The following is a 26,639-nucleotide window of genomic DNA, read 5'->3' on the forward strand; positions in this document are numbered from 1 at the left end:
GGGCTCTAAGGAGAGCAACAAGTGAGAGAAGAAGTGAGCAAAAATAGACTTTTGATCATGTGTAAAGGTCTCTGCTTTTTTCACAATGTATTTCATAAAAAGTTTACAAATAAAATCAAACGCTGTCATCAAAAAAAAAGGAAAAAAAGAAAGAAAGTAAAATTATATAGTAGCCAGTGATATACCAACACAAAGTAACGCAACGTGAAATTGTTTGAAGCAGCATCCAGTTTCTATGTTGAGTAACATAGAAACAAACTTACAGAAAACTGCAAAACGGATGAAACACTGTTTAGAGTTGCTTTTGAACCATAATAAATGAGGAGTTTTGATGATGACATTGGTCAAACTGTAACATTTGTTAATGCTTTCTCAATTGTTGACTGTATGTTTTTTTGACTTAATTTTTTTTTTTTTTTTTATGATATAAAAGCACCTTCAACTGTTTTGTTGCTGAAATGGGCTATACAAATGAACTTTATTGATTTGTATTTGATTTTCTGATGTATTCAGTGAAACCAATAACATCCACAAGTCTCCTAATTAGTAGCGATTCACTGATATGACAATTTGGGCCGATTTTAATATCCGATACTGCTGTTATGTCCCATATATTTCACATATATTTCCCTACCCGATCGACACCATATATATATATATATATAAAAAACGACCACACCGCCTTTTGAAGGCATCCAAAAAGAATGCTTTAGAGTAAAGCACTTTGATGTGCTGGAAAGGCCTAGTCAAAGTCTAAAACTAAACAAAATGGAAAATCTGTGGGAAAACTTATATTCAGACACAGTCAATCCAATCAGCCCGAACTTGAGCTATTATGTAACGAAGAATGGACAATGTCCAACACCAAGGTGCAACTTCAAAAGATGCATGTAGAATTAGCCTACAGTAAACAAAATAAATAAATTATAACAAAAGTGTTTTCTATGATTTATGGGGCTGAATTAAAATATACTTCACATGTTCTGATTTTTATTTGTACAATGTCTTGAAAACAAAGTATTCTTTTTCTTCCAATCCACAAAACTAGTTTGTAAACATGGAGAAAGGGTATGAATACTTCTGGTATTTTTGGATGACACTGTAGCACAGAAACAAGTGGAGAACAAAATCAAAAAAAAAAAAAGAGAGCAATCTAACATTTTGGAGGGCATTCAATAAACCCATTCAGGCGTCAGCAGAACAAGACAAATGCTCAATTTGTGAAAAAATAAAAATCAATGTCAAATTTTCTTACACGCCCTCACATAGCCAACACATCACACACCATCATGTCCTGATATGGATTTTTTTAATCAAGTAAAAATATATATCGACAGTAAGCAGGTTGTAGTTTGGTTATCATAATACATTCATTTGTCAAAGAAAATGTCACAAGACAAGAGAAATGGGAATGTCACTTGAGTTTTATGGCCCTAATGTTGGCAGTAAAGAAACTCCGCACTGAACGCTGGAAGAAAAAAAAAGAAAAAACTGCTGAGCGTGCAGTCCCTAAAGGCCTTCCTCTCTCAATTAGCCCCTCTTGCCCTTTCAATCTGGAGACTTCCTCCTGCTGCCCCTTTAATCTCCGACTCCAGCCACTCGCATCGCCCTGGCGGATTTAAACTGAACAGATTAAGACGCAAAATGGGTTCGTTCCAAATGCAGTCAGTGTTCCAGATTCGAATCTCTTTAGCAAAACACTCCCAACGAAGCTTCACAACTGAACATGCAGGTATCTATCTAATGCTGGAGCTGAAGGAAGGTCTGCAGGAAAATGTTTTGTTTTTTTTCTAGGCTTTAGGAGGTTTTCCTAATCCACCTTTTACAAAATAACAGCTTTGGAACACTGACAAGTATAATGCTTGCCACGCCTGCCTTTGTGCGTTAGAAGCAATCGACACGTTTATTGCAACTTAAAGACTTTTAAAAATCACTCTGTCCGGTCCGTGTCTCCGCAGACACAAATTCCTGCATCCGAACGCCAGCCGGTGTGATTTTGTGAAGATTCAGAGGTGTGCCGCCGGCGTCTCTGGGTTTATCTTGCTCCGACCTTTCCCGGCAACCGGCCGGTCTCTCTCCTCCCAGAGCGTGACCCCGTCGCACGCGCAAATCTTTTTGGGATTCTGGAAAAGGCCCGCCGATCTGGCGATGATCCCACAGGCCAGCCTGCGAACACCAGAGAGGTGACAGAGAACGTTTCAGGAATGAAAGATAAAAGATCAGATTAACGTGCAATAAACCGTCAAACATAAATAATTACAAATCCATGTCGCTCTGTTTGTTAAAACAACGTCACAATCTTTCAAATCAGAGCTGGTTTTTTTACACTAGAAATGCTTCCAGTCACAACCCAAACTCATCCATGTCCCCACTGTTTTTAGGCATTCGGTTCTTTTAATACGCATATATTTTAAAAAGCATTGAGTTTATTCTGCTGCGCCAACTTTTCATCGGTCATGAAGCGAAAACTCCAAGACATTGCAAAATAAAAGAAAAGGAGCACAGGTGACAAAGAGAGGAAAGACGAAACCAGGTAAACGTCGGAACCGATGTCTGTCATCATCGCAATGTTCACCAAAATTATCAGCAGGTCAACAGATGAAGGTGGAACCATGATTTCAAAACGAAAAGATCTTTATTTGCAGAATGTTTTTTTTTCCCCCAACAATCAAAACTGTGTGCGTTTATGTATTTAATGAGAAAATAAAAAAAATAAAGTTAGTCTGTCAACAAAAGGAAAACGTCATCATTTTCATCTAGATAACAAAAATAGACGGTGGCATCTCACTGTCTTTTAGTGAAAACCTAGACTTTTTACCAAATGATGCATGAAAAACAAAAAACAAAAAAAACTTAAATTTCTCCTGACAGATCTGCCAAAGTTAGTTTTATCCACAGTGAGTCTTTCAAGTTTGTAATCAAAGATCATTTGTGGACATGAACAAAATGATTAAAACTAGTCTCTATCATCAGGTTAGTGAGTGTGCAGAAAATCCACTCAGGATAAACTTCATTCATGTGCTGGAAGGGAAATCAATATTTTTTTAAGGTTGTTTTGATTTGGACCAGAATTCTTTGATTTTAAGAGGATCGTGCGGGACGTAACGCCAATCTAATCCAATCCCACACACCGCATCTGCACCTGGCACTTTTTATTTTTATTTTAGTGGCTCCTGCTTCCCGACTTCCTCTCCCATCTCCTCCTCCTGTCCCTCCGCATCCGTCATCCTGCCCCTCATTTACCACTTCCTCAGCTGACACTGTCCTAATGTGCAACCCAACAGAAACAATGATAAACTTCAAAATTTTACTTAAGAAAAGCGATAAACCACACAGGAAGTCATTTTACTGACTTTATTTGAGCTGGTAAAAAAAAATCTAATGAAACGAATGCAATGAACAAATGTGAGCCTTTTTCCGGTCGGACAGCAGGGACTCGTTTTAATTGATTAAGCAGGTTCATGATTTATGCACATATGGGTCAACATTGCTGATAGGCTTTTGTAAAAAAACACACTATGTGCCAAGCCTGGGATGCTAGAGAGATGTAGGTGGTGTTTGCTAACCTGATGTAGTTTGTGACCTTGATCCCTCCACCACGCAAAATATCCATTCATCTGGTGCATTTGACTTCATCCTGCACCAACTTTTCCCTCTCCGTTCAGCCCCGCCCATCTTTTCTCCTTGCTTCTTGGCATGTTGGCTATTTTAACCCACGCCTCTTTCATCCTTTTTTTTCTTTTTCAAATTATGAGGGCCCACTCATATCTCCCCTGAGCATGCAAAACTATCAGACTGACCCAGTCTGGTGCCGCGCTTTACGGAGTTAAAAAAACCCCCCAAAACACAAAGAAAACCCCCACATTCTAACCCCCGGCCAGTCCAACTGCAAACAGACCGGTCCATCGGGAAACCTCCCGATGGGGAAGCCAGCCTTGTTCATGAATTTCAGTCACCAAAATGAGGATATTACAATGATGGGGAAAAAAATAGTAGTGAGGCCAATGTGGGCTAATCATAACTTATATTGTCTTTGCAACAGCAATAGTTTTCCTAATATCCTACAGCGTTAATCCTATTAGATACTTTACTTTAGCAATATCCTTGAGACATAAGAACTGTGATTTTACTTTACTGTAATCTTGGCATTAAGTTTACCTCTTAAATGACCAGTAATAACCGAACTCGCCTGTTCTTCGCTGTCGAATCCTCTTTAGCTTTTTAACTGCAAACTTGTATGACGTCTTTTCAGAAAAAGAAAAATCTGTCCTTCTGTTAGCTTCCTATTAACAACGTACAAATTGATTTACCCTTCTTATTCTAGACTGCTTGAATGTCTCTTCAAACATCTGTGCTATGTAACGTTACCTCCACACTTCCTGTTTTATTCAAGTCCTTCCTACTGCCAACACATGGTCAGCATTAAATCGCAGATGATGACGGCTTCCAGAAAAAAAACGACTTCAATTACACCGAAAATAAAGTTTCCAAAAATCCAGTAAAAACAATAAAGCACCTTTAAGCAGAGCAGGTCAGTATTGTTCCTTGTTTGGTTGATGAATAGGCAACAAATGAAAATATTTCTGCTACACCGCCCACCTCTTCAAACGTTTTACACGTCAGTCTGACCTTCAAAGTACGAACCTATCGCCAGAGTTTCCGGTCAGCTTGGAGAGAGGATGACCGCCTCGACCCAGGTCGTCTTCCCCGGAGTCCACCACCAGAGCTCGACCAATCACGTCCCACACCTGCAGGACAAACGGGAGCCGATTAGCTCCATGTGCTGCCGTTGCCAAATATGTCACGTTTGCTCCTGAGTTACCTTCAGCTGTCTGTCCTCCAATCTAAACGAAGCTCGGCCATCTGGTCCGGCCACGACGTTCCCCAAATCACCTACGTGCTGCAAAAACACGCAGAGTGTGCGAGAAGATTTAAACAGATGGAAATCATCTGTAGAAATATAATGCAGTGCTGCAAGAAAGTGAAGAATTTTTTTTTTTTTCGTCGGAAGTTTTAATACAAGTAAAAGGTAAATAAACCTGAGTAAATATAAAAAGCTGTGGTTCTGGTGGAAAATAGTTTGTGAAATAGAATAAAAATGTTTCCCAAATTAGTTGATTTCTGATTTTACAAAGAAGGTCAGTTAGTTCCTACGTAGGGCCAGGTTGTTTTAGATCGCTTTACTCCTTAATAAACGAAACCCTCACTTGAAAACGTGATGCATTTACTCAGGCTATCATTGTCTGATGTCAAAGTTTGTTAATCGCAAGCATTTATTGTTTTCACAAAAATGCACAAACAAACCTTTTCTCCGCAGCGTAATGCACATTTAAGACGAAGCGCTAAAGCAAAGATGCGGAATGAAGCCAGAATCTTCCTCACGTTGCTGAATTCACAATCTTACAACAGAACAGCAGTTTGAGGAAACCACACCGCATTTTCTGTGTTCCAGGAAGGATCCAATCAATAGTTGGGTACTGTTTTCCTATTATTGTTTGAGAACTTCATTTGGACCCGCTCTGCCCCAGGTGGACGTGAAGCACGTCACCGAATCCACTTATTAAAGGGCAGGATTACACGGCGAGTCCGTTTAGGAAGCTTGGGAGGAAAAATAAATAAATAAGTAGAACAGGGAAAAAAAAAAAAAGCTGACAAACTGATTGTACCCTTTCAGAATCCCCCGGACCTCCATGCTGTTTTCCAAATGGGTTGTAGTGCTCGCCACAGCTGCAGAGGAAGGACAAACTCAGTTTAATCGGATGAGGAGAATAAAATGGCTTATATGCCGTAAAACCCCTGGTGGAGGCTTGCATAATTTGTTTTGAGGAAGAAAAAAAAAGAGAAAATTGGATATGTCACCAATCTTTTTATTCATTTCCACAACATTTTTTTTTATTTGTAAACAAATAACCTGGGACAAACTGCGGGAACAAGAGATTACCCCCGTACAAGACATCACTGCGTGGATCTGACGGTTAATGTACTGCAGATGCATTATACCACAGAATAACTTCACAAAACGTCTCAGAGTCTTGTTTGCAACTCAAATCTCAACTTGGCGCAGAGAGCTGTGAAACTTCGCCTGGGGGCTCGGTTTTTAATTTCCTTGATCAATGAGCCGGCGCTCCCACCTGAGGCAGTCCTGTGTGAGGTCCCCCAGCGTGTGAACGTGCAGACCGTGGGGCCCCGGCTCCAGGCCGTCGATGGTCCCGTCGATCAGGCAGTCTTCTTCGGACAGCTGCAAGAAACGCACCACGCCCTGAATCGATCCAGATCCAGACAGCATGGCCACGGCTGCACCCAGATCTGTTAAAAACACACACACACACACACCCACACACACGCGCATTGTAAGAGTTGTCCTAGCTGATTTATTTCGATTTTTTTCTCTTTTAAACGGAGCCACTTGAGTTTAAATACTTCACATTTCTATAACAGCTCAGACTTGCAGTGGGAAAACGTGTTTTTTCAAAATGTTTTTCCCTTTGCTGTTATCTGTGAGTCATCGTTTAGAAATCATTTGTCTACCAACTTCTTTAGCCGTCCAGTCAAAGAGGATGGAAAGTCAGATCCAGGTCTACTTTTATCTTAAGCACGGTCCTTACTGGAAGCCAGAGCTACTAAAATAATCTGCTAACCTGCCTTTAAAATAAGTTGTAACAATAATAATAATAATAATTCATTTTTAAGAGATTTGTCACAAATTACAGCACAGATGTCTGCACTATTAACCACCAACATATACAGTGGAAAATAACTTGAGTCAAATACAAGCTACATCCAGTTTTTAAGCAAGGCTTAAAAATGCCACTGAGACCGTAGACGTCATGTCAGCATGTGACAAAGCAGCCAGAATTTTTCTCTGCAGTTCACAGATAAAAGCAAAATCAATTCCAAATGCACTGCAGGAGAGGAGTGTACTAACACTTCCCACTGGATCAGAAGTTAGAGTAAAAATAAAGGAGCTGATAAGATGTGGGTACAATAAAACACCAACAATCAAAAGAGCTGCGGTGAGATCAAAGTCCAGACCTTATCGCTGCTGCAAGTCTTTACTTTTTTCTGCTGTTGGGCTTTTGGAGCTTCGTAATCCTGACTGAACCGCTGCTCCACCGACACCAATGCTGTTGCATGTTTATCGTGCATCACTATTATAGTTTGGACAATAGAATTATTTTCACATTTCCTTTCAGTCTGGATGCTGGCAGAACTACAGTGTTTTGAACTCACAGTATCAAAACTCCTGGAATTGTTTGAAAAATACACAGCAGACAAGAACTTAGGTGGATATTGACATACTGGCACTTCAGTTAAATTATTTAGCTAGACCACCTCTGTGGACATTTGTGGCAGTTTTTTTCTTTCTTTCCCCCCCAGAGGCATCAGATATATATATATTTTTTTTTTCCTCCTCTGTCGTTCTCACCTTGCTCTGATCCACCAATGCCCTTCAGCACGGCCCGGCGCCCCGTACTCTCAATGAGAGACTGAACCTCTGTGCTGGTGAGCGCAGTCTCAACCAGCACCTCCTCTTTACTGAGATCGATGCTGACTGACTTTACTCCTGCAAAACACACAACACTCCATCCATCAAAAAGTTATAACAACTGCTACATGTTTGCAATATATTCAGTCATTTAAATTGATTCCTGCTGTCATTAAATGCCGTCTATACACATTGGACAGCATGTCTTACAGCTAAAACCTGTCAAGGAACACAGTAACAATTTTGGCTGCAATCTGAATTCCAGCTGCTTAAATAGCGATTGTGCTAATGGTTAGTTAGCTCATTTTTTAAAAAAAAAATGCTTTTTAGTTGCTGTTGAGGGATGTAGTTCTAAGAATTTTCAATGATAAAATATTCAAATTATATATAATTTTCTCCTCCATTCCTGTGAGCCAAAAGATGAACTTTTGGCTCAGTAAATGGATTGTTAAATGTCGATTAGCAGACATTTATTTTAACCACCACAGAATAAAAACACAAAATTAATTTTAGTAAAAAGGCTAAAATTATTTATTTTTTTTTCCTTTTGGTAATTTGGGGTCACTAATTTTCACTTTCAATGTGAATTCAAGAACAGAAATTATCCCAGAATTTTTGCTTAATCTCTTATGTTTTTTAGTCAGCATGCAAAAAAAAAAAAATATTTAGATCACTTGGATTTTTTTTTTTTTTTTTTTACTTTTTCTTTGAGGAATTTTTCTTTGGTAGGCACAAAAAGCCAACAGTCACAAACACCGGAGGTGATGGAAATAATAGAATTTCAATTTACAAACAGGATTTAAAAGAAATCAGCAGTAAGTTTCACACTTTGAGCTTCCTGACCTGGTTTACCCTCCAGAGCAGCTCTAACTTTCTCCGCACAGCTTCCACATGTCATCTGAACGGCAAACTCCAGCTGTGGAGGAGAAACGTAACAACAGACATTTTTATCTGTATCAGCGGCTGTGTGAGCATGACGGTGATACTGCAGCTGAGCAACACAACGGCACCAAAATGAAGAAGGTTCACCTCGGCTGCGTATTATAAACAAAGGCACGTTTTTGTTTTTCAAGTGATAAATGTTACGAAACAACAGAAGACGAAGCAAAAGAGTGATGAGCATCGCTGTCGAACCTTGGCTGGTCTTTCCGTATCCATGTTGTGGACCACTGTCCCCGTCTGAGCGAAAAACACTGAATTAGTCAGAAAAAGGCAGAGTTTTCTGGAAACGGAAATGACCCTGCCGGCCAAGCTAACGGGCGCCGCCATGTTTGTGACGTCAGAGAGACGTCCGCGCACGTTGCTTCCACCAGGCGTCGATTCGGTGTTACTGCAAACATGAGATGTTTACGGACACTGCACAGAAATACCGCGGTTTTCCACATTCCTGTCTTACATTAAGTCGGACTAAACCTATTTTGTGTCCGTTAGTGTTATCAATTTCCCTAATAATTGAAGAGAGATTATTTTTACTAGTTCCTTAAGAATCAAAATGATAACACTTAAACAAGATGGAAAAACCCAGACGGTGATGTCATGAGTTTCCAATATAGGAAAACCTCTATAAAGGTTTGCGAACCTTTGGGAACCGTTTTCAGATGCACGAAGGTTCCACACTCACATTTTCAAGAAAGAGAACAGGTTTTGTGTCAGAAATTAATACTTAAGCAAAAAGAAAACATAGCATTTTTCATAAACATACAAGAATACCTTCTGAAAGGTCATTTCTGATGACTTTTTAGCCTTAGAGTTAGTTAGTCCTAATACTTACCGTAGTTCTGCAGAATAGACAATTGTGCAAAAAACAAAGAAATAGTTTCAAAGCCCTTGCAAAACCTCCAGACAACCTATTTATTCTTCTAAAAATAAGAAGAGGCTAATATGTGATAAAAGTTTCTTCTTTGAGGTTATTACTGGTGACTTTCTTTCATAGCATCTTCAAAAAAAAGACAAAAATAGAAAAGAGAAACCCCAAAATAAACCATGTCTTTATAATAACAGTAACCTTTATGAGATAACGGTTTAAAACGGTTTAAAATAAATGAGCAGATTAGCTGATTATCAGTTAAAATTGTATTTAATTAACAGCAACTAGCTGATATTTCCATTTTGAATTCACTTAAAAATAAGGTATCACTGGATATGTATTTAACACGGGTTTTATTAAATAAATCATAATCATAAGCAATGGAGCAATATATAATCTGTCACTGATTTTTGTTTTCTACTTCTTCAGATCTTCTGGGGCCTGGCTTGCCTTCCTGATTTTATCGATAGAATAATATATGTTCTACTGAAAGGAGAATAGATGCACTTCATGATTATTTCAAAGAGAATGTTTTATATAAAAAGGGAAGAAATGCATCACTCGTGGAAGAACAAAGAAAATGTCAGCAGATATTTCTCTAAGGGCAAACAAATAAAGATACAGATCAATCCAATCCTGTATTTCTAGTCTTGCAGCATTGATAAAAGCAGGAAGTGAATATTTTGCAGCTGATCAGAATATAAACAAAACCCATCCATTGCTGCATACTTTGAGTTTCTGTCAGCTGAAAAGTGTTACTAGTTTGCATTCCTTTCATCACACGGCTGGAAATATCAAAGATGCCTTTGGATCCGTGCAGAACAGTTTTTTTAATCTTCAAAAGGAATGCCTCCGATACCGTCATTCACTTAATTAAAGGAATTCACAGTGAAACGGAGCCGCATCTTAAAATCTCTACTGATTTAATAGATATTCTGCCATCACACTCAATGATACCGTACAGAGCACTTTTGGTCTATTTCTTTAGACAAGTCTGTGCTATTGGTTGCTCCACATGGAGGCACAGAGAAACAGTAAAGGCATCTCACATCTCCCCTGTGAGATACGTTCTCCAAGGTCGGAGAAACCAATCCCAAAACCGGACTAAGTGGACAGGAAACTGCTAATACACAAGATAAATAGAATTTATGGAAAGTAAACAAAAACACTGCAGGGGTAGGAAGTTCAGTGGAAAATCACTTACAATCCAGGACAGGAAGCACTATAACATATTGACTGGAACCTCGAATTAAACCCAAAACACCCAACACAACCAGAAGACACAAGGAGAACTTTACATTAATGCAAAAAAAAAAAAAAAAAAAGTCAAACAACTTTCAAACAAACAGTATTACAGAAAGTTGATCAATTCTTAACATTTTAGATTTTTTTAAGCAGCTGGTGGAAATTGTATTGGCATATATTGTATATTATAATTTTTTAACATTGTACATAAATGAAAAAGATGAGTGGATACGACTCGATTTTGATCAAAGTCTCACTAATTCAGTAAACTTTTAGGTGAATTGTGAAGTCACAACATTGACGTTAGTTCATTTGAAGTAACATGTAAGGATATTATATTTCAGCAGCAGAAAATGAAGAAGGTGAGTGAGTACATAATGTTCTCCTGTTTTGAAACGACTATTTAATTTGTCGCAAAAAAACAAGAAACAAATTGCTTTTGGCAAAACAAGTAGACTTTTAAAGTTTAATCTTTGTAGTCAGGCTACTATAAATGTGCTCCAGAGTTTCCAGAGCAGTACAGCTTTACTAAGCTTACCAGCTATTACTTTTTCTTGCCATGCACATTGATAGTAAGAACATTTTTAAACTGCATTCTCAAAGTTCAGAGCGCTTTCGCTTTTCCTTCTGCCTCCAACAGGGCAACACCAACTCATCCAAGCGGTCATGCTTTACTTGGGGTTGTGGTGACTTGGTGTAATTAATGGAAATATGTATTCTGCTCTCTACCGGAAAATTGTGAAAGAGAAAGTCCAACAATTCAGTTTGAGATCTTAAGCCTATCAGAAGCAAAGTGATGGGGATTAGACCAGCAATTCTGCATCTGGACAAGTCAAAGGAGTGGCCAAGTCAAAGTCTAGACTTACATGTGATTAAGTTGCTTGAAAATCTTGCAATGTGGCTGAATTTAGAGGATGCCAGCTTTGGCAGTGACGACTGGCAGCTGATGGGAATACTCGACTCGAAAGGTGGCACAATCAGCCATTGGATTTAGTCACTTACCTTCGGATCAATTTCTTGATTGTTTCAGTTACCGTCATCTAACATTAAAATTGGTTTGACCATCTGAAACAATTAGGTGTGACAAAAACAAACAAACAGAAGTAGACTTTAAAGGGGAGAAATCATTTCATACAACTGCTGAAAGCACAGTGGGTTAAGCCACTCAGGAAGTGAGATTGAGAGGGGCAGATATACGCAGAGTAGTGAAGAATGCTTTACGGAGTGTCCCGCAGTCTCATCTCATAATGCACGCAATCATTAGATTGATCTGCAGATTAAAACATTTCAATCCCATTTCAATCAAACTGTTTTATAACAGGGTTTTTGTCACGCGGCGTTTACGTCAGCGCAGGAATGCCACTACATCAAAACACCACCTAGAGGCGGATGTTTTACACTGAGGTACGTGCAGCAGCTGCTCAGTCAGAACACAGCCTCCTCTGTATCTGATGGCTCATTGGCTTTGACCCTTGACCTCCCATCCTGAGTAACATGACTACGGGCTGCGAGAGGCCCGAGCTTGCCGTGGGACAGGCGCAAAACGCACAAGAGCTACATTTCACTCTCACTCTATTCAGCAAATAGGAAATGAACAAAAACTTCTGTCCTCCACTAGATAGTCTACACTGATCCCTGTTCTAAGGGGACAGGGAAGGGCTTTCTACCTGCAAAGGCACACATTCCCACTCACGCTCACAAAAAATGCTGGAAAGTGAAACCTAATCGCTGCACTTAGCTCCAAGAAGGGAGACAAAGAGGGAACGAAAGAGGAGAAAAAGGGAAGATATTCGGGTGGGTTGGGGACAAAATTTGAGTTGGGGTGGATGGAGGAAGTGGGGAAAAAAGAACATAAATGAGGAAGGGAAAAAAATAGAAGTTGATAATGAGTAGTGTGAGCGCGCGCGTGTGTGTGTGTATATTGGGGGACAAGTCGAGAAGTGCTGACAGGCTGCGATGACAGATGTGCTCAGAACAGAGGAGGTTTTATCTGTACCAATAAACGAGCCACTATATTCCAACCTCTGCTGCGACGGAGCAGCAGAGCTGACCTGGGGTTTGCTGTAAACCCGTCTTAAATGCTCAGGGAGAACGTCGCAACTCCTGTTTCTGTCACCCAGCGGAGAAGCAAAGCTGAGCACACTTTATCTTTAGAGCGAGAAAGACGCGGCTCCCTTCACGGAGGAGAGCCGTGTGCTGAGACCCACAAAGCCCAAGCCGACGGCTCAAATAATCAAACCTAATAGATCATACTTATGCTAAAGCACACCCAGAGTTAATCAAGTACTTGGGAGAGAAGGAGTGTTGTCCGCCTGCTCTCTCTGGGAGCATCCCATTTAAATCAGCAGCCTATTTAATATTTCTGTGTTGTAGCCAGAGATGGATTTTGTTTTCTCATACTTTTCATGAGAAAAAAGAAAAAGTTAAATTTGCAAATTTCAGACAATCTTCATTTAGAAACCTTTTTATAAACCTAATACTTTATATCTTTGCACTTTATTGACTCTTTACACCTGACGTCACGCTCTTCAGAACTCCGCCATCATGAGTGACGTCAAAACAACCAATGCGCTCCTTTAAAACTAGTCAAAAAACAGATATCTGGCAGCCTGATAATCAAGTAACTACGTTAACGTCAGTTGTTATAAAAATGCTACACATATAAAAATCTTAAATATGAGTTCAAAAAAATTTTATTTTGTACTTTAACGTCTTTAAATTGGACATCTGTCCCTTTAAAAATTCCTGCTCTTTCTGAAACTCCACCCTGGCTCTCTGTGATTTTTTTAAATTTAACTCATCATTTTTTATGTCAAAACTACAACATGAGCCATGCTCCCAACTCCTCTCTGCATTTTGGTTTGTCCTCTAACACACTCACCATGACAAAAATGGCACTTGGAATTGCTTCCTGCCTTAGTAGTTTGAGATCTATTACAGAGCACACACGAAAAACGATTCCAGAATGGCACTGTTTTTGACCAGAGGAAAACAGGGTCGTTAAGAAGTTCTCATCGAGTGTCTATTCATATTTCTAAGGCTTGTTAATGGATCTTGGAGGACATTTATTATCTTGAAATGGCCCAAAATGAAAATAAGTTTGACACGCCTTCACAGTCCAGTCTCATGCAACCCAATATTGTAATATATTGCCTGGTCTTGTCGATCATAAATCTCTTTCATCAAATCAGATAATAAATCCTCCATTTGATCAAAAACCGGCCCATTCAAGAGGTGTCATGCATTATTGCTGACCAACAAACAACCTGAAAAAATCCTAAGTGTAGTATGGTAATAGTAGCAGGGTGTTTAACAAGCAGTGGGCAAACTCTACACTTCATCACAAAGTGGATCAATAGGAAGAAAAGACAGTGCAGTCTCATAAAAGACTAATGTTCTTCCCAAGAATAATAACCCATCCAGAGGAGCCAATAACGCTGCAGCACCGGCACGCAGCTCCAAACACAACAGCTCAATAAATCTTTGCAGCACACATCATTCCTCAATCTTTCTGGCATGTTTGCACATCAGCAGGGCACTAGAGGAACCAAACTATACCTGGTAGTTTTAAAAATGTTCATCAGGGTAAAAAAAAATAAAAGCACTGAGTGAAAGAAAGCATAATGAAATGAAATTATCTTCCAGGGTTCAATCTCTGCAGGACTACTAGGAAGGAAGGCATTAAGAGGGAGAGTAAATTTGTACCGCATGTTCTATAGACCTGTGGGATACTTATTGGATGCAATTTTAAAAAACAATGCAGGTATTTTTAAAAACTCTGCAGAAAAAGTAAAAAAAGCAAAACAAACAACAAAAAAACATGGATCTGATATTGATTTTTAGATTTTGCCACGGCCACAATCTTCCATATGTTTTATTGGGGTTTTGCGAACTAGATCAATGCAAAGTCACACAATTGTTCATGGGAAGAAAAAAGAAAGTGTCACAACGTTTTCCCCTGAAAAGGTAATAAGCCCAGTGGTTGGGGCTTATTAACTACCGGTTAGTAAGACCCAGCCATGAGTTATCTCAAGTGATTTGAAAATATCACTTGATAATCATGTATTATAGAAAGATTAGAAGATTAATACCTGAACACCATCTATAAAGTCTGAAAAAATGCTAATATTTTAAAAAGACTTAAATAAATAAACAATATTTAGCCTGGTGGGGGCACAAGTAAAGCCTGGTGACCCGCCAGGCTTATAATACACTGGGGGAAACCCTGGTGTTACATTTGTCTTCAACCTCGTCAGTGAATAGTTGATTGAACTTTTGTTTTTAATCTACCTGCTTTGCATATATAAACTGATTTTTTCCCCCACATTTTTCTTGATATTCAACTAAGTTGTGTCATGTTCCGTGTTTCTCTGTGTGTGTATTCTGAGTTTCCTGTGTGTCTGAGTCTCTGTGTTGTCCTGTCTCCCCTTGATTAGTTCCCAGGTATGTCTCGTTCCCTGGTTGCCCTCTGTGTATTTAGTGTCACCTGTGTCTTTGTGTCTTTGTCGGGTCCTAACGTCTCTTCACGTCATATGTTGTCGCAGTGAGTTGTTGTTCACTCGTATAATTAGTTGCTACCGGTGTCGAGCCCTAGCAGTTTCATCCACTTTACCTGGGTCAGCTGCGTCTACCTCACCACCACACCACCAATTTCATGACAAGTTGTAGTTTTAACGTTAAAAATGTTCAACAGAACTTACAAAAATCACAGAGAGCCATGGTGAAACAAAATAATCCAACACTATAAAAAAAACAACAATGAGAACCAGGAGAACAGTGGATGACGGGAAGTAACAGGAGTGGACAAGAGGAACCGGCAAGGAGTGTCTGAGAATGAAGTGCTTAAATACTTCATGCCACAGATTCTCAATTGAATTTAGGTTTTGCATAACCAAATGAATATAGTTTGACGAAACCCATTTCATAGGAGCTCTGCCTGTGTGTTTAGGGTTGTTTTTTTAAGCTGGAAGGTGAACCTTGAACAATCGCTGTATTGGATTTGGGTGCATTTAACAAAAACAGAGAAGCAACATCAGTTGTGTGGTCGTTTTTTTGTGGTGTTGAAAGTCTAGAGAAATAAGCCATCGGTAAGTATTAATTATTGACTATCACAGCAATATTGATATCGGCTCAAATTTTCACATTTGTGCATCCTATTAAAATCCCAATTAAATACAGTATATGCTTTTAACTGTAACGAAATAAAATGTGAAAAAAAATCTGTATTTGTTTTAAGTATCAGACAAACCTTTTAATCCACCTACATATTTAAACCTGCATACGTACAGCCATTTTTCTCAGTTACGAGGCTAAGAGTAATGGGGTAAGAAAAGGGTTGGTGCTTGGTTGGTTGGCTATCTTCATCTATCCCAAGCAGTCTTTTACTACACAAAGGGTTCGAATAATGCATGGAGGCCTCATTCTCAGCTTTGCCTTCAGGGCTTGTGAATTACAAAACACCCCATTTTGCTTCAAATTTAAATATTCATCTGCACATTTAAACAAGCTTCTGCTTTCACTTCTCTACTCTTCAGAGAACATGCGAGTAGACCTAAAGACTTTCTTAGCTGAATATTAAATCGTTAGTTTACGACAGAGTCTCTGGCTTCTAATAAACAGTATTTCTAATATTTATTGTGTATGCTGTGAAAACAAGGGCGGCATGCAGAATGTATGATCCTACCGCTTTCCTGGGATCATTCCCAAAGCCCTGCCAGAAAAATACTTCAGAAACACACACACACACACGCGCACGCACACACACAGAACACTGTCCTACATTTTTTCAGAAATGCTTTGATTGAATTGTTGACGTGTTTTGAGCTTTAATCTGGAGTTTATCGTCTATTTTAGTGTTGGGTTAAATGAAATGTCTTGTTACACGTTTTGCAGCTCCGGGATTCTCGTAGATCTTAACATTTTTTGTTCACACACAACTGACAGCCGATCGGCTCACGTACTGATGCATTAGTATAAGTATTTGAACTCATGTTGTATATAAATGTATCTCCAAGCGGCAGTGATTGGTGCCCGAGAAGATTTGTCAAGTATTATAAGTGTTTTACGATCCAAGTTAGTACAAGTACAACACGTGCAGGAATAAGCCATGTTGTTTAGGCAGGATGAGATTTAAAATCAGAGTTTTTGTCTTTGCAGAGAAAATCCTTTAACTGCCTGCACCAGAGGGGCAACAAGGTCCTCCAGCTCCTCTGAACCAAATATAATATCTGTGCAATAATGCAGCATTTCCTGTCTGCTCAACCTCCAGAGATTAACTACAGCAACAAGCGTTGCCAGGAATCACTCACATATCATTTCCTAAATATCTCTCTGTCCTTATGTATGTTCACACCAGACAGTTTTCAGTGCAGAGAAAGGAGGCAAAACTGATTGAAAGACCGGCACTATTTTGAAGAAAACTGACCTCAAAGAGCTTTTTGTGATGACAAATGGGGCACACGTAAAGTCTTTCAATTAGCATTTCCTTAAACTGAATCAGATATGGCATATGACTCTTTAAAAATCCAAAAAAAGTAAAACTTTGGTCTCTCTAAATTCTCCTTAGGTGTTGATTTGTGTGTGTATGATTCTTTATCCTGTCCTCTGTGTTGCCCTGCAATGGACTGGCGACCTGTCTGGTGTACCCCCCCTCTTGCTCGTTGACTGCTGAAGATAGGAACAAAACCCCCCTAACTTCACTAGGGACAAGCATGTGAGATGATGGATGGATGTTTTAACCAAAAAAAATGCTGCAGAAACACATCTGCCGTTTATGTTAAAGTGAGATGTCTGGTTTGTACACAAGCTGTGTGGTAAATGTTAATGTTACTTTCTATCTGCTGAGCCTGCTTTGTGGAGGTCAAGTGAATACACAGTAAACAGTAGATATTGTCACTGGAAGTACAATATCTACTGACATACAATATCTGATATATACACCACTTTAACTCTTGATTAAGTAACTTTATGTTGAGAAAAGGTGTTTATTCTGCCTAACTGTACTATTTTGTAATTATTCATCTTTATACTCTTCCTTAAGTAAAGTTTTAAAGGGATAAAAATACATTGAAGTACGGGCTTACTATTGAATACAATTTTTGGGTATGATATCCAGTGGGTGTGTCTGTGCATGGTTGTTTGTTCTTTAAACATGAAAGAACTAGACAAATAAACAAACGAAAATTCACTCCACTACACACAAACCAAGGGTACTATTTTCAATCACACAGCCAGATATTCAAAACATGGAATGATAATAAAGTAATACCGTAATAATAATACGAGTCGCCCTGGGCCATATTTTTAATAAACATCCTTTAATTATAACCTGAATAGCGATTTGAGCTCTTTTTTTTTTTTTTACTTCAGCTTGGTTTTAACACTTTATTCCTCCGACTAGATTAGCATTCCCTCGCTTTCCCTCACGTATTAATGCGCTTTTTCTGCCTCTGTTTTATTATGAACGTGTAAGCGCGCGTGCCAACTGAACGCTACTATGCGTCACAAGCATCAGCGCGCGCGCATTGGCTACTTTACGACGGAGGGACATCCACACACACGCACACACACGCACACACACACCCACACACACACACACACACACACCAGTCAGAGGGAGGCAACCGCTACGAGGAGTCAGAGCCGAACAATACCCAGAGCCCGGACACACTCCGGGGGAGCACCGGAGGCTTCCCTGCCGTGTAAAGCCAGCCGGAGACAGAGCACAGCAGAGGAGCGGGCAGGGACGTCCAACACCGGCGGGAGGAATCACCGCCACACGGCCGTTATATGTGAACGCCGCCGCGGGATGAAGGTGGGTAACGGTTCTCTCCCATTGTGTAATGACAGCATCTCTGCCCTCCATGGCTGCTGTAGTAACGGGTCTTAACGTGATGTAGATGAAGGGTCCGATGGGACACGCGACGGGGGTCATTCAGAGGTGTTGCTTCGTTTTTGTTATTTATTTCTTTGTTTTGTTTTGTTTTGTTTTTAAACGGGACACTCGTTTGAGTGCAGTTTGAATAAGAGCGGATTCGTGGATCCGAGCTGACACTCTCCTCTCCTCCCCTCCAGAGGACATGTGTGTCATTTGCCTGAGATTGGCGGCGGCGGAGTGATTTTTACCCTAAAGAATAATCCCAATTTGGCGTGTCCCAGATTTGGTGGAGTGAGACCTCCGGAGGGGAATTTGAATGTTTATTTCGTCCTGTAACTCTCTGTGTTGTACACGGAACGCCGTCAGTCGGTGGATGGTGATGGTCTCCTTCACTGGCATGATGATTGATATGTCTTGTTCATTCTGCGCCTATGTTTAAAAATTAAATCCGCTAGAACTCCTTGCAAAAAGGAGAAATTATTAGTGGAAGTCAGCTTTGCACCCGGAGGACAATTAACAAGAAATTGTTTATTGTCGTGCTCCCCCCTGCTCTCACTGTTCAATATTTTCCACCGCGCATATGTGAAAACTTTCCATTAGTTCATGGGTTTTATGTATAGATGTAGCTTGACTGGACTTTTTCCATCTACTGCCCTGGATGTTATACTTCTTAGTGAATTAAAGTCTGCACCCAGATAGTTCCGTAAAAATCAGGTAGCCTACAGCTACTATAGAATAGCATGTTATTGACCTTTTTTTTAAATTTCTTTTGCTGTTTGTTGTAAATTGTTTAATTGTGATAAATTCTTAATTCCCACAAACATGCTCCCACTCAAGCACATTTGTCTGGTGACATCACATGAGGTAAAAGGAAGCTGATAACAGGTTTATTTATTATTTTTTGTTTCTTTCTCTTTATGTTGGCTTCTTTTTTTTTTATCAAATCCGCCCTTCAGTGGTCTTTATGTGAGGATGCAGCAAAACAAACTAGCCGTCTATGAGAATGCTGCTTGCATTGAAGAAAAAAAAATTTGTCAGCAGGAAAGCACATGAAGGTGGTTTTTGAATATGCATTTCAGTGTCAAAGACCACGAGAGATGGAAAAACGAAAAGTTCAAGCAGGTTTATAAACGGATTTATACCAGTTAAAGTTTGGACAAATCCAGCTCAAACACATAATGTCAGAACTCTTCGTCTGCCTCCTGCGATGTCATCAGCCCAAACAAACACGAAGCCAATTTAACGGGTTTTTTCTTAAAATCTTTTTAATTTGTAAAATCTTCATCTGGAAAACCAGAGCTTATCATCCAGCTGGGTTTTAGTCAATCTAGACATATTTTCTGAAAAAAAAAACAAAACAAAAAAAACATCAACAACAAAAACATACTGGCACTTGCATCTTTAAGTTCTAAACGGATAACAAGTTTGATTAGTTTGCTTGAAATGTCTTACATCAGCAAGTTCTGTGATTTATGTAGTTATACAAATCAGTTATAAATTGGACCAACCAATTAAACCAATCAGTTAAAGACAATTATTTAGAACCACATCCAGAAACTAAATGTGACTAAATAAATAGACTTTATGATTTCTCAGTTCAGTAACTCCCAATTTCTAGGAGTCAGATAGAAAGTCAACTTATTTCTCTTTGCTGAGGATATTTTTTATTATTGTTGGTTGGATAAAAGCAGCAAATTGAATCCCAGTGCCTGTTGACTAAGATAGTAATGCCATAGGTAAAAAAAAAAGAAAAAGGCACAAAGTAAAAGATGATTCACTTTCTTAATGTTCCCAGCAAAATGCTGCTTTAGTCTGAGCTCACACAGGTTTTAAAAAACCACTAAGATGTGAAACATTATAAAAGCACCATATAAAAGTGACACACTCCACCCAACGTGTGCTTTTCTTAAAACTTCCTGCAAACTTCTAGCAATCCTTCCTGCCTCCATAAAAGGTCACGACAGGAACTTTGGACCGGCTGTGTGCGGGCTCCCATTGTGAATTTGGATCAATACCCGTTTTCTGAGATATCTCTGTTTTCCACCTTCGGCTTTTTTACTCATGGTGTGATATTTGCCTTTTTTTTTTTTGCTGCTTCTCATTTCACTTCTTCTCTGAACCGGTGAAGTGCTCTCTTCGTGTTCGGCTTCGCATCACAAGCTCAACGATCAATAAACTCCTTTCTCAGCAAGAAAGAGGGGATTCTTTTATTCATCATACTCTGAAATCTATTTCTTCATAGCAGAATAGTAGATCTCTAAACTAATGACAGTTATTTTCAGGGTCCATCAGCCACATATTATCTTATAATCACATTTTACAAATGTTCATTTTGTAGTGATGCAGGCCATGTTAACCAGGGTGTTCTGTCATAGAGTACTCTAAATAAGCCACTAATGCTTACATCTGGATAATATCTAGGTTAAAGCTGCTTTGATTTTGTGCCACGGCTGGTTTTATGAAAAAGTTTTATTAATATATAAAAAAAAAGAAAAGAAAACATTTTAGGGCTAGAACGATTAATCAAATTAATCGAGATTAATCGATTGTTGAAATAGTCGCTGACTAATTTACAGTAATGATTAACTGATTAATCGTTAACTGGAGTATACAGATTTTAAAAAAGGCAACTTTCTGACAGAACAACACAATGACACTAATGCTAAAATTGTGCAAATAAGTAGGCCAATACATTTGGTCAAAACTCTGCAGGTGGCATAGTTTTAGCTTCACCCAGTTAAAATTCTGAAAAGAATCTCCTATAAAACACCTTTAGAAACCCAATCATTAATTGGTTAATCCACAAAATTGACAACAGATTAACCCTACTGATGTCAAGTCAAGCAGAAAAGACGAAGCTTATCACATGTTGATGCCAGTTTGTTTTGGGGGGGGGAGGCGAGGGGTTGACGGCAGATACATCCTTTGCTGCAAATAATCACTTGTTCACTAAAGGAATAAGTATTTTCAATTCATTTTGTCACTGATGATTGTCAACAGAATTCAGTTTGTGCTCACAGTTATTAACAAAAATAAAAATCAGTGCTTAAAATCAAGCATAAGACTTAATGACAGTTTTCATTCTCTAATTTATGTGATGCAATGTTCTGATATCTGGTGTGAATTTTCAGTTTGTCGTGTCTTTATGGTAACCAGCAGTACTGGGACAAAGAATGCTTTATACGGCGCTGAGAGGCTGAAATTCACTTTTTGAAATACATGCTTCACACGAGGAGGAATAAATAATAAAACATAAATTAATGAAGCTTCGAGGCAGATAAATTTTCCTTGAGGACTTTTAATTATCGAGGTACTCGAATCATTCGAGGAATCGTTTCAGCCCTACATGCAAGCATGGAAAACTATTCAGGAATACATTCTAGTACTTGTCAGATTATCTATATATCTTATCACATTTAGCTGAAGACATTTCTTTCTGTTCCTTTTTTTTATCTTGTTCCCTGATGGATATCGTAGCTCTCTTTTCTCTGTCAGTTCTCAGTCTTCTCAGCTGCATCTCTCTCCATAGCAACAGCTTTGTTCAAGTCAGAAGTAGTTAAATTGCTCAGATCATCTCTGTGTTTGCTGAGATGGCACCACTAAACTGTTTGCTTTGCTTTTTGTTGCTTCTTTCCTCCAACTGTTTCAGTTGCATATTTAATCGTTTTGGTGCCTCTTTCTTCTCTCCTGCCTCCATCCCTTCTTTCTCCCTCATCTGTCAATCCTGTCTTTTTCCAGAATAATTAATTTTCTGCAATAAATTTCTGGCAGCTATTGCGTCAAATAAACAATTAAAAAAAAATAACTTTCACAACTTAAAGCTCAAATCTTGACCAATAGGAGAGAAGATGACTCTGAGTGGCCGCCCACCAGACTCCCTTCGCTCTATGTCATCTTGCATCCTGCAAAGACTTAGAAGGAAAAAACGTAACTATTTAGAAGTCTCCTCATTTGACATTTACATGTAAATGTATTTTATTATATCCATTTTGTGTAGTATAGATCTTGTTTGCATTTTGGTGCAATTGTTAGGACCTTTGCTTAGCAGAATGAAGATGCATGGTTGCATGGTTGCCACATGCACATGCTGTTCCTTCAGTTTCTACTGTCTGAGACCATGCAGGTTTTGAGTCTGAGTGTATTTATTGTTTATCTCTGCGCTGCCTTGCGATGGCCTATTGAACACTGTAGGAAAGCACCTGTGACTGTGTAAGGATTAAACTGATACAGATGGATTTGCTCCGAGGAACGTTCCACGCTGTATGTAACATAGATAAGCAGTGGTATCAGATAAAAATCTGCGATAAATAAAACTCTGTCCTAGTTTTCTTGTCTTTTCCAATGAGGATTTTTGCCACCTTAGCTGACCAGATTTTATATCTTTTTAGGTTGATCATTGTGTGTCTTTTTTTCCCCCACCTCCATCAACTAGTCCACTGCTTGTCCGGTCAGTCTTGTTTTTCTCGTTTTCTGTCTGCATCACTGCGACTTCAGCAACAACAACAAAATAAATAAATAAATAAAAAGAGCTGAAGGGAATTTGTTCTAGCGTCTGCATGTTATTTAGAAGTCCTTGAAAATGTAGACAGAATGACAAATTCTCTGTTTAGACAGTTGAAATGGAAATTAATTTGGAAACGAGGAGATAGAGCAGTCAGCCTTGAGTAAAAAATACCATTGTTTTTCTCTGTCTCGATAATATCGCAAAAAAAGTTTAAACAAATAAGTGAGGAGTGCTTTTATTTGAAACAGAAAAGCAAGGCTTATTGCCACTCCTAACATTTACTGCCATATTTTGGATGTTATTTAGACTCAAGTTTGAGATAAAATATAGAATAAGCTTTAGATAATATCTACTTTGAGGGACAGTTTTATGTTTTTTCCATTTTATAGCACAATTAAGGAACTATGTCACATCTTACTTAATATTTTTGATCTAGTTTCTAGTGCAAATATCCTACTACACTTGAAATAAGACAAAACTTGAGAGCTTGTTTTAAATCAATAAGTTCTTAATATTATTTCAAAGTGGGAAAAATGAAATAGCGACGCCTTGAAATTGGGCCTCTGTCTCTTTAAGTAGCTCCTGCTCTTTTCCGACACTCCGCCTTTCAACGCGTCATCACAACGTTTCTCCATTTAGCCATTTGCAAACATTCTTTGGAGCGTTTCAACTAGTTCATATAATAAGCTCAGCAGACTCGGCATAAACCTTTTTGCTGGTTTGTATTTATGGCCTTTCCATAAACATTTGAACACAAGGCTACAAAAAAATCGTCCAGACGTAAAAGCACACCAAACTTTATAAAAGAAAATGAATTGGTTCTCGCTCCGCGCTGCTGGTGTGAGACGTTATCAGACTCTAGGTGCCCTTTAAAGGCCAGCGCTCCGAGGAAACTGTTTATTTATACAGTAGTAGACAAAGACAAACAGTCCTGTGCGTTGCGTGGAGCACGGTGACCCTGAAGATCTGAGTTTTAAGGGCCCAGAGCCAGACTGGAGTGCTTACCGCCTCGCCGAGAACAAAACCGGTCAGATAAGATAGCATATAGTCAAGCTCCATCCATTCATCAAAGTCCCAGAGGAGCTGTTTACAGATGCGGTTTAAAAGCTGTAGTTTTGGGGGGTTTTAAGGTCAGATGAGGCAAATGTGAGCATTAATTTTTTTTTGAAAAAGATCAGTGAAAATCCTGTGACCTCTAAATGAGTTTAATTAGGAAGGAATCCCCCCCCTAAAAAAGTGCTTGTTTTAACCACAGAACTGACTGCAAATGAAGCTACAAATCCTACAAACCACAGTTTAAAAAAAAAAAAACTCAGATGCTTTTTTTCTCCCCTTTTTTTTCAAAATGACTTCCTTAATCCACATTGATTTGTTATTTAACCTGCCAAGGCAAGTAAGATGAAACTTGGACTTGCACTGATGAGAAGTGATGAGCAACAAAAAAATAAAAGGAAAGAAAAAAAACGAAATCCTCCAGATAAGGATTTGGGGAGGAAAGAAGGGCAGCATCTTTTTTTTCCTCTTTTATTTTTGGAGGTCAAATGTGCTTTCAAAACAAAGCTCAGCCTCACACGAAAGCCCGCACACAGAAAATAAAGAGACAATCTTACTGGAGCACAGATGGTGAGTGATGTCTTTTTTTTTTTTTTTTGTCCTCCATGGATTGAGAGGAAGCTGCCTGTGTGCACACGTCTCGTCATAAGCCATCGGTTATGACTGGAGCGGCCCGGAGCGGCCGGTCAGCTCCATCTTTCTTAGAGTGGGTAGCTCCTGATGGTAATAAAAAGCCTCTGTGATTAAATAGACTGATTAGAAAAATTACTTTAGGGAAATTAAACTCCTTCTTTCTCAATAAACGAGGACGTTTGAGAAGATGTGCGAGGTTGCAGTTGAAATCTGTAAATAGATAAGTAACCTTTTTTATTTTTCTTTACTCTCCGATGTTAAAGCAAAGAGAATATTTTTGGTAGTATTGCCTGCGGACTGTCTGGCTTGGGTTAAGTGTTTTGGGCTGAGGCCCTTTCCTCCTGACAGAACTGGTGTAAGCGAGTCCAGTTTGTAGGTTTGTAGGCCACCTTACTTTCACACAACTTCTTCAAATCTTCCCATGAATTTTCCAGGGGATTGAGATCAGAGTCCAAGACATTATTTTTCTTGTCCTAATTTACTAATTTAGTGGTATGCTTATGATCATTGTCCATCCATCCATTTTCTGGTCACCCTTTGTCCCTAATGGGGTCAGGAGGGTTGCTGGTTCCTCTCCAGCTAACATTCCGGGTGAGAGGCGGGGTTCACCCTGGACAGGTCACCAGTCTGTTGCAGGGCAACACAGAGACATACAGGACACACAACCATCCACACACACACTCACACCTAGGGAGAATTTAGAGAAACCAATTAACCTGACAGTCATGTTTTTGGACTGTGGGAGGAAGCCGGAGAACCTGGAGAGAACCCACCATGCACAGGGAGAACATGCAAACTCCATGCAGAAAAACCCCGGGCCGAGAATCCAACCCAGGACCTTCTTGCTGCAAGGCAACAGCTCTACCAACTGCGCCACTGTGCAGTCCCTTATGATCAATGGAAAACGTATTTGTGCCTAGGCTTTTTCTGCCTTGCTGATGTCTTGGGGAAAGGTCACAGATTATGCCATCTATTTTGCCACTAGCTGGATGCTGTTTCAAACGTTCAAATTTTTGTATCAATTGCCATTACAGCCAAACACTTAAGTTTCAATTTCATCAGACTAAAATCAAAGTCCTTTTCTTCAAATATATTTCCAGACTAATCAGTTTTTTTAAAGTTTTGGCTTCTTTGTTGTTGAGCGGCTTTTCAGCCCACATCCACAAAGAAGTCGAGCGGGTAGTGAGGCTCTCTCTCTCCAGCTTCGGCCAACATCTTAACAGAGTCTTTTGCTTTTTGTTCTAGGGACTGAGGCGCACACGGAAATATGTTTTCCTCTGGGACACAGAACTCATCTCCTTCCTGAACGGTATGGTACCTGGATATTTCCGTCATTGTACATTTAGTAGTTTGAGTAGATGAACGTATACATATCTGAAAATGATAACCAAGGATCAACAGTGGAGTTCATTGTTCTCTTCCTGGTATCATGCATGATTCCTTTTTTAAATCTATTTCTTCATGACGTCACACTAGGAAGTGTTGTGTTTGAGATATTTGGCGTACCTCCATCCATTTAACTCAGTTGTTTCATATTATTCTGTTAGAAGCTTGTGAAGCTGTGTGATTGTAATCTGGGCTTTTTTAAGTTGCGTAGATGCATTGTGATTTAGCCTGTTGCGGTCAGCAATTAATCAGTTAATTTTAATGATAAATTAAAATGAGCATGCTCATTATTGTGATGATAAACATTTTTTGAAGGGCAATTTTGTTTAGAGACCCGATAATCCATTTTATTTTTGTTTTTTGTTGTAAGTTGTGGGGTTTTTTACGGGCTTTTCCTGTTGTTGGTTCTACTCTATGGAACAATCTACCTTTCCAAATTAGATCTGGCCACAGCCTGGATCATTTTAAATTGCTTCTTAAAACTCATTTTTATTCTTTGGCATTTATTTGAAGTAGTGTTTTGATGCTCTGTCTTTATTAATTGTTCTTGTACAGCACTTTGGTGCAGTTTTATACCTGTTTTTAAAGTGCTATATAAATAAATTTGACATTGACTTTGACTTTTTTTTTCCCGTTTTATTGTTTTTGA

General features: G+C 39.1%; 2 protein-coding genes across 2 annotated transcripts in view; one reads left to right on the forward strand and one right to left on the reverse strand.

The window, feature by feature from the left end:
- Positions 1-1,292: 1,292 nt before the first annotated feature.
- On the reverse strand, positions 1,293-8,806 carry LOC122820140 (copper chaperone for superoxide dismutase-like). The gene is made up of 8 exons (XM_044097325.1): positions 8,621-8,806; positions 8,330-8,402; positions 7,427-7,564; positions 6,132-6,306; positions 5,667-5,727; positions 4,823-4,900; positions 4,645-4,748; positions 1,293-2,166 (listed from the first exon to the last, which is right to left on the reverse strand). Exons 1-8 carry the CDS (start codon positions 8,753-8,755, stop codon positions 2,007-2,009), a joined length of 924 nt encoding a protein of 307 aa, XP_043953260.1. The 5' UTR covers positions 8,756-8,806; the 3' UTR covers positions 1,293-2,006.
- Positions 8,807-18,086: 9,280 nt separating this feature from the next.
- Positions 18,087-26,639, forward strand: part of gal3st3 (galactose-3-O-sulfotransferase 3) — a 31,623-nt gene continuing 23,070 nt past the window's right edge. Inside the window, exons 1-2 of the mRNA XM_044097326.1 lie at positions 18,087-18,351; positions 25,850-25,913. Coding sequence (XP_043953261.1) covers positions 18,346-18,351; positions 25,850-25,913 — 70 coding nt within the window. The 5' untranslated portion in view covers positions 18,087-18,345. The remainder of the gene's footprint in view (positions 18,352-25,849; positions 25,914-26,639) is intronic.

The sequence above is a fragment of the Gambusia affinis genome, linkage group LG18, assembly GCF_019740435.1.
Source record: "Gambusia affinis linkage group LG18, SWU_Gaff_1.0, whole genome shotgun sequence".
NCBI lineage: Eukaryota > Metazoa > Chordata > Actinopteri > Cyprinodontiformes > Poeciliidae > Gambusia > Gambusia affinis.

Bases quoted from the DNA above. Each gene is read 5' to 3' on its own strand.
- LOC122820140 (XM_044097325.1), bottom strand. From the start codon at position 8,755: ATGGCGGCGCCCGTTAGCTTGGCCGGCAGGGTCATTTCCGTTTCCAGA. The intron at 4,901-5,666 runs GTACAATCAGTT...GTGTTTTTGCAG, and splicing joins GTCCGGGGGATTCTGAAAGG to CACGTAGGTGATTTGGGGAA. The intron at 4,749-4,822 runs GTAACTCAGGAG...TTTGTCCTGCAG, and splicing joins TGGAGGACAGACAGCTGAAG to GTGTGGGACGTGATTGGTCG.